This window comes from Humulus lupulus, chromosome 4 (assembly GCF_963169125.1).
Source record: "Humulus lupulus chromosome 4, drHumLupu1.1, whole genome shotgun sequence".
Taxonomy (NCBI): Eukaryota; Viridiplantae; Streptophyta; class Magnoliopsida; order Rosales; family Cannabaceae; genus Humulus; species Humulus lupulus.
The window spans coordinates 1,578,001-1,588,903 of NC_084796.1; the positions used below are offsets into that span (position 1 = coordinate 1,578,001).

A 10,903-nucleotide genomic window follows, 5' to 3' on the forward strand; every position below is an offset into this window, starting at 1 on the left:
AAAAAAAAACTTTATATATATTTATATGGTAAAGGTTGGGACTTTGGTCTTATTTTTATAAAGAAATGACCATTGTTCATAGGAGTTTATATATATGATGATAATGGTAATGGTTACCAATCCCATGCCAATATGCCATTTTTACTTTTCTTTCTTTTCCTTTTACTTTTATTACCATGTTTCACTGAAAATCCACTGAAGAAAAAAAAAATGTGCTTCATTTTTATTTATTTCTGTCAATAAAAAAAATCTCCCCCAAAGATGATCAAATAGAAAAAATAATAAGAATAGAGTGTAAAGAGGAGGAAGAAGCCACATTGCTTTTGACTATGTATACATTGTAAACTAATAAATGTTACAAAGAGTGGAAGTAGTAGTAGTTGTTGTGGTAGTGGTGAGTTGAGTCCAACTCCAAACCAAACCAAACCAACCCAACTTTGCATCTGTTGTTGTCTTAGTGACGCTTCATTTCCCTGAATAAGTTGGAAACCTTGGGAGATAATCTTGGAAGGAACTTGAACAACTGTACAATAACAACAACAACAACAACACCAATCACAATTCAATTCATTACAATTAAGAAGAAGAAGATGAAGATGAAGAAGATGAAGTTGAAGATGAAGAAGATGAAGATGAAGATGAAGAAGATGAAGTTGAAGATGAAGAAGATGAAGATGAAGATGAAAAGGGTACCCATAGTTTGACACAGGCATCAATGACAACAGGAACCAAGCAGATAAAAATGGTTATGGTAGCCTGATCCACCTCCACTCCATAATGTTCTACTATAATCTCTACCAATGTTTGCCAACCAGACTCTGAGTGATACCTGCACCATATATTATTATATTAATACATAAGAGTAATGATTTGTACACCCAAACATTACATACAGTGACGTTTCACTGCTTTTTAAAACAGTAGGTCTCAGTTTTAATAAATATAATTCGTTAGGCTAAACTGCCACATTATCAATGTGTGTAATATTTGGGTGTATACTTTGGGTGCACATATCATTACTCAATACATAAAGCATCAAAGCAAAGCAGAGAAATTTATGTATGTATGTATGTATGTTATTTACCCCAAAAAAATATCTGTGATAAGTATAATTAGAAATGCCTTGCCAGTATCTGATATATTGTTTATAATTTTATAACCTGTAAATTTGAGCAAAGCTACCTGCAATGCAGACATAATAGTCATCAATCAATCAATCAATCAATCAAGTAACATTGAATTTGAACAAGAAATAGAATGTGAATCAAGAAAATGGAGCTAAGTGACCAAAACTCACTTGACTCTGATTGAAGTACAAAAGAATGAACACTGATATCCCAAACGCCATGTCTGACCAAATGTTGGCAAATGCTCCACGGTTTTCTAACCTCCTCTCTTCCCTCAACTCTAATCTACACATACATATATATATTTGATGATATGCAAATGTATCTTAATACCCTTAATATATATATATATATATATATATATATACTTAGAATTGAATACAGAAACAACAGACCAAGTAGCTTATGCTTACGCTTTGTCCCTTAACTCCCACCAAAGGTGATCATCAGATAGAGGAGGAGACTTGCCAATTTCAACCTCCAGCTGCAACCTGGCTTTCTCCATTTTGAGCTCTTCCACTATTTCAAGCTTCTGGTTTCTTCTCACATCAAGCATTTGAGCAGCCAGTGGCACTTTCTCCACATATCTGCCCCATTCAAATTTCCAAACCACACACATACATTCCATTCCATTACATACTAACCACCATTATTATTAGCTTTAAGCTTAGGAGATATTAGCTTCATATTATCATACACACATACATACATACCTCTCTAAAAATGGCATAAGAACATAGTCATGCAACACAAAATCCAATGCCCAAGGCACAATGATCAACACTGCCAAAAACTTAGCCTATAATAACAATCACATCATCATCATATTAGCAATTCATAATAATAACAATAAATGTATAAGAGAAAGAACAGTGATTTACTGAATTAATGGAAGCATAGCGGAAGACTCGATCTTCATACAGCAAATCATCCTCATCACCAGCAAGCCAATTCCTAACAGACCTAACCAAACCCATTTCAGGAAACACCTTCTCCTCCTCATCCATGGATTTCCCAGAAGGAGGAGAAGCTCCTGCTCCTGCTCCTGCTCCTGCTCCAGCTCCACCATTGTTGTAGTCCCAATCCAAATCTTGATGACCCTTCTCCCCATCAGTGGCAAGCCAATCCTCCCAGCTACGAGACTCCTCATTCCTCCTGTCTTCCTGGGCTTCACGCAGCTCAACTATGGCCTCCGCTCTCCTCTTCCAGGCCTCAAATTTAGAACCATCATCAACTTCAACCTCAACATCTTCTTCTGCTTCTGATTCTGATTCTTCCTTTACTTCTTCTTCGAGGTCCAGCATATCGTCCTCCTTCAGACCAAGCCAATTGCCATCGTCGTCCAAGAAGAATCTGTACCACCAGCTCTTCTTCTTCCTCCTGGCCTTTGCATTTGCAGCAAACCCACCGCGACTCTTGCTCCAACGCTTATCCAAACCAACCACCAAACTCAAAGTCTTCGAGGAAGAAGAAGAAGAAAAGGATGAAGAAGAAGAAGAAGAGTGTTTGGAGGTGAAAAGGTTAAAGCTTTGGCATAACACCATGGAAGAGGTCATTCCACATCTTAAATCTCAGCTCTCTCCACTGCAATTTCGAAGCTTTGGCATTTACCAGACAAATTGCATCGTGGGTTTATCTGTTTCTTTCTCCCTCTCTCAAATTTTAATATATTATATAATATCTTCTATATTATATATTTCAACTGCAAAACACTCCCTTTTTTTTATTATTATTATTAAATTAAAAAAAATCCATGCTAATTTTTTTAAAAAAATATCCAGTTTTTTTTAATTCATAAACAAATCAACCTTTACATTAAAATATGATCAATGTTGAATAAAAGTACCTAGAATCAATCCTCAAACTTAGATGATGATTAAGAAATGTTTTGTGTATGGATTTATTTATTTATTATATTTTCATTAAAAAAATATTTTTTTTTTGTTTATTTATTTCAATTTTAAGTTTTAGCTTATATTTTACCAAAACCTTTGTATTTTATGGTTTTGTTTTTTACTAATTTTATAGCAATTTGAAATTTGGATAAAGATTTCTCTAATTTTTTTTTTAAAAATAAAAAAATCACGTGCACCATTTTGACCAAATTATATCACAATTGTATCTAGGTTAAGAACAAGTTCTTTTCAAGTTGAATTATACATCTAATAAGTAGTAAAAAAAAAATCATTTATAAGGGCCAATAATAAAAGTGGAGATATATTAGAAAAGTTTGGTACTTTAGTATTTAGGGATTTGATCAGTGTTGACAAGCTTTTCTTTTCAAGCTTAATCATAGCACTTACTCTAAATTTACAAGATATATATAACAAATTGGAGACAGATTAATATTTTGTCTTTGTCAAAGCTGATCTGTGTGGATAAACAATCATCTGTAACAGAAAAAGCTTGTTAATTTAGTATTTGAGATTTGGTCAGTGTTGTGGTTACACATTGTCATTTCATGAATCAATGAAATGACAAGATAAGACAATATATTACACCTTGTCACAATGGAAAGTTCTAATTTTCAAGCTGAATTTGACTCAAGCCTTGGCATTTCTGTAGTCTTTTCACTTGCATGGCTCTTCTCACCTCTTCCACGCCGCGCCAATTGCCGGTTTCAGCATAAACCATACTCAGCAAAGTGTGGTTAGCAGCATTCTCAGGCTCTGATTCAACCAACTGCTGTGCTAACACCTCTGCTACTTCCATTCTTCCATGGAGTTTACAGCATGATATCAAAGAAGTCCAAATTCTGGGACTTGCTTCCACTGGTATTGCTCTCACAACCTTACAAGCATCTTCAATCTTCCCTGCCCTCCCAAGAAGATCAATGTAGCAAGCATAGTGCTCCATTGTCAATGGTATTTCATCACTACCTTTCATCAAACGATGGAAGATCTCCTGTCCCTCTTCGACAAGGCCGGCGTGGTTGCAAGCAGATAAAACCGAAAGGAAAGTCACTTGGTCTGCCTCCACCCCTGCCTTTTCCATTTCATGAAACAATTCAAGAGCTTGTTCACCACGCCCGTGAACCCCATAACCATCTATTAGTGTGCTCCATGAAATGGAGTCTTTAATTGGTATCTCCATGAAAACTCGACGAGCAGCCTCTACACAACCGCACTTTGCATACATGTTTATAAGAGCATTCCCTATGGAAATGTCAAAGGTTACCCCAGATTTTAAGGTATAGCAATGGATTCCACCAGCGAGGTCTAGAGAAGTGCAGGCGGAAATTACTGCCAATAGAGTTATGGAGTTTGGTTCGATTCCCTCTTCCTGCATCAGGTTGAAGAGCTTTATAGCCTTGGCTTTATTACCGTGCCGAGCATAGCTGGCGATGATTGAACTCCACATTACAACATCTCTAACAGTTGATCTCTCAAAAATGAGTTTGGCAGCAGGGGATGTTTCTTTGCTCGTGCAATACATGTGCATGAGAGCTGCTGAGCAGTGAGGATCTGAATGAAATCCACGACGAACCGCATATCCATGAATCTCTTTCCCATGTTTTATGCAGCCTAAGTGGGCACAAACTGGTAAAATGGCTATAAGCGTTACTCGGTTTGGTTTCACCCCTTCAACCTGCATTGCTCTGAAGCAGTACATTGCCATATCATAGTTATGAGCGGCAGCACATCCCGAAATCATAGAGGACCAAGAAACTTCATTCTTCACAGCCATTCTATCAAAAACATGTAAAGCCATGGTGGAGCAGTGACACTTGAAATACAAATCAAGCAGAGCTGTCGACAAGAACACAGACTCCTCCTGAATCCTTCCGTCAGTGACAACAAGAGCATGAATTTCCCTTCCAAGTCTCAACCGTCGTGACCGAGCACAAACCGATACAATGCAGGCAAGCAACTCCGGCTTGGGCACAAAACCATAGAAATACATTTGCTTCAGCATTTGCAAGGCTTCGGAAGGATGCCCATTTTGTATATAACAATTAATGATGGAATTCCATGTGATGGTATCTCTGTAAGGCATTGTATCAAACACCTGCCGCGCTGCCCGAAGATTGGAAGATTTGGCGTACACGGAAATGAGAGAATTGGAAACAACTGCGTCTGAAGAGGAGCCTGACTTGAGGGCAAGGCAGTGAAGCTGAAGAGCATACTGCTGTGACTGCGAGGCCTTGATAAGCGAGGGAAGAACAGTGACATCAAAGGTGTTTGGGAACTGGGAATGGTGAAAGCAGCGGGAGAGGAGGTGTTTGATATGACAACATTTGTGTAAGTTAAGAGTGATATTAGAGTGATAGAAAAAGTGGGTCATGGCTGCAAGAGGAGATTGATTTGATTTAGTCCGAGAAGCCAAGACGACAAGTGGGAAGAAAGCAACGAAAGGGAGAATAAGGCGTAGTAGTAGGAGTCGGAGTAGGAGGTGGCCTGGGCGGCCATAGAAAGGGTCTCCTTCCAGTCTTGCGCAGAGCTTTGAGAATGTGCTTTTGATCCATATACCCCAGAACTGTGATCTTGTTCAATGCCACATCTATGTCCACGCACCGTACCCCTGTCCAAGTCCATATACTCATTCTCATTCAATATCATATCTATTCATAATACATAACTATATATACACAAGTACCTATAATACAAGAGAAATTGGTGAATGAAAACTATATTTTTTTTTACTTTTAACATATTTTTGCAAAATGACATTTGTCTAAAATTTGATCAGTTGTCTAAATTTTTAAATTTTTCGGCCACTGTCTAAATTTTTCGACGACGGTTTAAAATTTTTGAGTGGCTGTTTGTTTGAATTTTTCGACCACATGTTTAAATTTTCGACTGGCTTTCTAAATTATAAGAGATCATTTTGCAAAAAACTAATAAAATTAGACTAGAGTGTAAAATGACTTTAAAAAATATATCATTTACACAAGTACCTATGTTTTATCGAAATATAAACTTAGTAGCCACATCTAATTTAAAATCATATATATTTAGTATGCTGGACTCAAATTTAAATAATAAAACATTTTCGATAGGACCAAATTGTCATTAATTATATGGGTTTCAAATTTAAATTTAATTGATTAATTACATATAATTGAGTATGATTTGGTAATATTGATAAAATTTTGTTGTTTAAATTTAAATCCAGATACTAAATATGTACGATTTTATATTATAAGATAACAGATAAATATTATTGAAAACACAAAGTACCAAATCTGTATTTCGATAAAACACAACTTACAAAGTATTTCCCGTGTATATAACATAATTGATAATCATATATATATATATTTACAGGGCCGGTCCTGGGCATAGGCGGGCTAGGCCCACCCTTACCCAGGGCTCATTTTTTAAAATTACTAAATATTGGTTTAATTTTATTTAAAATTACATATACAAAAGGGTCCAGTTTTTTCAAATTTATTAAAACCGTCTTAGGCCCACTTTTTTTTTTGGGTCGGTCCTGTATATTTATATATGTGAATGGATTAGAGTTAGAGAGGTTACCTTTGATCTTGCATAGGGCTTTGCGAACATCCTTCTCGCAGGCTTTGCAGTGTATACGCAGCTTGAGCTCCACCACCGCTAACTCTAACATCATAAATATACCACCAAAACATCTTCATATACATATTATATATATATATATATGATTGGAAAATGGAACCTTGCTAAGCTACTACGCTTACTTTACTTGACTCACAAACAACATCCAACCAATACTAATCATCATGTGTGGATCTATTGTATATATTCATTAGTAGTTGTCTTGTGGTAATGATGGATTTGAGCATGCGTGTATATATATATATATTCATTAAATGTACTTTCATGTATGTTAAAATATATTGTTCCATTTTTATTCATGTATGTTAATGTCGTGGTAAAGCAATCCACGACCACAAGGCTCCAAGATTCACCTGCAAAACAAACCAAGAACAAATATACACAGAAAAGTATATTAAAACACAAATACTTAGAGAACAACAATAAGAAAGGGGGAAGAAAAGAAATCACACAGAGAGATTTATATTGGTTCAGCCTTAAAATAAGGCCTACATCCAGTCCGAGCACTTCTCCACTATAATGAATCAATGTTACAATACAAAGCAACCCTTCTTCCTCTCCAAAGGTTTTTGAACACTCTGTACAACTAAAAAATGAGCACTTAGTTTACACTACAGTGTACTCTCACACACTCAACAATATACAAAGAAAATTAACCCTTGTTCTCTCTTCTCTCTTTTCTAAGCCTCTCAAAACCTCTGAATTTCTTCTCTCCTTCAACTAATGAAACCCCTGGATATATATAGCTGCACCTCCAGTTCTTTCACGTGTTGAAAGAAAAATCAATTCTGTTTTAACTGACTAAAAATCTGTTATAACTGACAAGACAAAAAACGTAACAGAAGAGAAAAGTTGTTTAATGATCTCTTAACAACACACGTCATTTGCCAATTATATAAGGATTACTCCAACAGTTAAATTACTTAATTCATGGGCAATTATAATTTTAGCTCATTATCAATCTCATTCACATATTTGATGTCACTTACCCTTAGCAAACAATGTCTATGTATGTGTAAAATATCCAAATATAACCATTAATAATACAATTACAAAACAAAGAACAATAAAAAGAAGAAAAAAACAAACAATGCTGATCAAACCGCTCATACAACCAAACTAAATAAATCAAAATTAATTGGATGAAATGTATGTTATGTTTCTCGATGTTATCATACAATAGAACAAGGAAATAATAAAAAAAAATAACTATTAATAATATGTATTTTAGAATGTACAAATCACTACACTAATAAAAAAAATTCATCAATTACATTAATATCAAAATTAATTACATAAATAAGTGAGGGAAAAATAAATATATCAATACCTAATTTTTCTATAACCAATTTACAAATAATTAGCTACTTTCTTATATCCAATTTATTAAATAATTATCCACTTTTTGAGAAAGTAAAAAACATTTAAAAAAAAATATAACATTTTCATAACAGATCTCCCAAAAAAATGTGAAGTATGATCAACTAAAAATATTTGTTGATATTTTAGGTTGCCTACTAGTTGTCTTTTAAACTATTTAATATACATATTGAATACCGATAACATAATTTCTAGAAATTATGCTAGCTTATTATTACGGTAATATTTGGAAGTTTATCATTGTCGTTACTACTTGGAAGTTTATTATTATAACTAATATTTAGTGACGTATTACTATTATTACTTTTTGGTAACTTATTTAGTTGTGTAATGTTTAAGATACATTTTCGCTACCTTGAAAACTATCTGACAAACCTATTAAAGCTACTTTAAAAATTTGTAATATGATACTATCTTGTAACTTTTAAATAGAATATAAAAAAACGTTATTTGGTAACTCAATAAGTCGATTGTTTTCAACATGCACTTATATTTTACCCAATCTCAATAATAATCAATCTATAATTCCATTAAAATAATCAAAACTAACACTTGATTTCTAGTTAGAATTTTAATTTGAAATTGTATATTTTTTCTCATAAATCTTGAAATCGCGCCATAATAACTGATTACAATGAAAAAGCTATAACTGGTTACAACTATTCTCGTTTGGAGAGTTGTAACTGATTCTATATCTGTGATTTTTTTTTTTCTATTTGGTTCCAGACTTGTAACCAGTTACCATTCTAAAACTGAGAAATTGTAATTGGTTCCAAGTTTGCGAAATTTTTTTTGTTACATACTTGTAACTGGTTACCATTCTCAAACTGATAAATATTGTAACTGGTTACAAATGTAAAACTAAGGAAACTAGTACAAAGATAAATTTTTACATAAATATTTTTGAGTAATGATATGTGCACACACAAATTACACACAAACATTACACACACTTATGTGGCAAATTACTTTAACCAATCTGTACGCCCTGAATATCTGCACACTTCGGCAAGCTAGAAAAGGGCCTAACTCGGTCTGCCACGTGTCAATCGTCCATCCGGAGCTGTTTGTTACCATCCCCTAATTTAACCAACCCGAGCTAGTTAATCATTTAGTTGTTCCTTGGAGTCATTGTGTCGACATGGTGAGAGCCACGAGCTAGCACCACCTTAAGCTCGTAGTGCATTAGAGGCCTGACACCCCCGAATCCTTGTAAAGTCAACCACGCAATATAAACGTGCATATCCCAAACGTCAAGTGTCTATTCTATTCCTGAATTCTTGGACACGCAGTATAAACGTGCGTGTTCAAACGTCCCACGCCTGATTGGGGCCATGCAGTCCATTATCTATACTTACATATTGATTAGACCACACTTCACTGCAAGGTTTAGGAATTAATCATCAATGTCACATAAATGATTTGATGGATGAAGAGGTCACGAGATGACCCCAATACCTACTCAGAGATCAATCTTCTATAAATACTGAAATCCTAGATAGTGCAAGGGGTTGGCTTATTCTTGTAAAACAAACACTTTGTAAGAAATAGTGAGGAGATATCAAGATTTTAACCTCCGAACCACCTAAAAAGGGAGTGACTATTGTTTCCTTGCAATTAATTCTCACATCCTAGAATACTATCATTTTCATATTATGGTTTATCAATTAGCACTAATCCATCCTATTTATTCGTATAATTATCTGTTGGCGAAAAACCGCGTCAACAGAATCATATTTATTAAAGATGGGTCCCACTAAGTAAAAGTGAGTTGCCCATAAGTGTGTGTAGTATTTGTGTGTACACATATCATTACTCAATATTTTTATTTTACTTGGTTAATATTTTAAAGTGGGTAACTAATTACAAATATGACACTAATTTGTTACAGTTTTGGAGGGTGATAACAGTTTTTTTTCTTTGTTTTCTTATTTTAATACAAGTTTTGTGCATACTTATACACAAATACAACTTGAAACAAGTTGATGTACATTTATTATTTATGAATAAATAGATTTCTTTGAATATATTTTTATATATACAACTCTGTGTATTGTTTCATACTAAATTTAAAGTAATGTTTTCTTGTCTAATATTTGACTTGAGATTTCAGAAGCTATATCTATGGATATTTGTATACAATACATTTACATGATCAAAATAATTATAATCTAATAATGTACAAAATAATAAAAAACTCATTATTTAATTACAATCATATTTCAATTATTACTACGTAATTATACTTATTATATTCATATAACTAATAAATGGAAAGAAAAGGAAGACAAAATATGTACTTATTTTATTTATATAATATTAATTGACGAAAAAAAAAAGCAAAATCAATACTTATTATAATCCATTAACATACAAAATAATAAGAAAATCATTATTTAATTACACTCATATTATTATGTAATTATACTTATTATTAATTTTTATACATATACTACTACTATTGATATTGTTTTTTTTCCTAGTACAATAGAATACTAACCGACGAAAGTGAAATAGTGATAATACTTACTAATATTGGCTTGAGTGAAACTAATATAGCTTCAAAATAAATAAAAAATTATCAAAAATTACTTTTTTCTTCCAAATTTAAAATAAAAACTTAATATAAAAACACTTTTATTATTAAATAATTATTTATGTGAAATTTAAAATAAAAAAAGTGAGTATACATTAATATAAAAGCTTGAAAAATGGTCTAGTAAAATGTTTTAAAATAAATGTTAAGTTAAAACAACAAAATTATAATTATAAAACCACAGTAAAAAATAATACAACTTAATTATGCAAAAAATTATGGCATATTTTATAAATTATACATTTATATGAGAAATTATAAGT

At 33.1% G+C, this 10,903-nt stretch overlaps 2 protein-coding genes across 3 annotated transcripts; both read right to left on the minus strand.

Moving 5' to 3' along the window:
• Positions 1-200: 200 nt before the first annotated feature.
• LOC133829573 (chloroplast envelope membrane protein-like) lies at positions 201-2,787 on the minus strand. Of its 2 annotated transcripts, none has more exons than XR_009891833.1 (7): positions 2,009-2,787; positions 1,841-1,926; positions 1,541-1,714; positions 1,298-1,412; positions 1,161-1,182; positions 694-829; positions 201-523 (listed from the first exon to the last, which is right to left on the minus strand). XR_009891833.1 is itself a non-coding variant. In XM_062259282.1 (7 exons), the coding sequence occupies exons 1-7, from the start codon at positions 2,681-2,683 to the stop codon at positions 455-457; spliced, it is 1,353 nt and encodes a 450-aa protein (XP_062115266.1). In that variant the 5' UTR covers positions 2,684-2,787; the 3' UTR covers positions 201-454. The 2 variants fall into 2 exon arrangements, 1 of the variants encoding a protein (XP_062115266.1); XM_062259282.1 differs by having other exon boundaries at positions 1,085-1,182.
• A 664-nt stretch (positions 2,788-3,451) lies between these two features.
• On the minus strand, positions 3,452-6,698 carry LOC133829574 (pentatricopeptide repeat-containing protein At4g31070, mitochondrial). Its single transcript, XM_062259283.1, has 2 exons — positions 6,605-6,698; positions 3,452-5,648 (listed from the first exon to the last, which is right to left on the minus strand). The coding sequence occupies exon 2, from the start codon at positions 5,409-5,411 to the stop codon at positions 3,648-3,650; it is 1,764 nt and encodes a 587-aa protein (XP_062115267.1). The 5' UTR covers positions 5,412-5,648; positions 6,605-6,698; the 3' UTR covers positions 3,452-3,647.
• Positions 6,699-10,903: the final 4,205 nt, after the last annotated feature.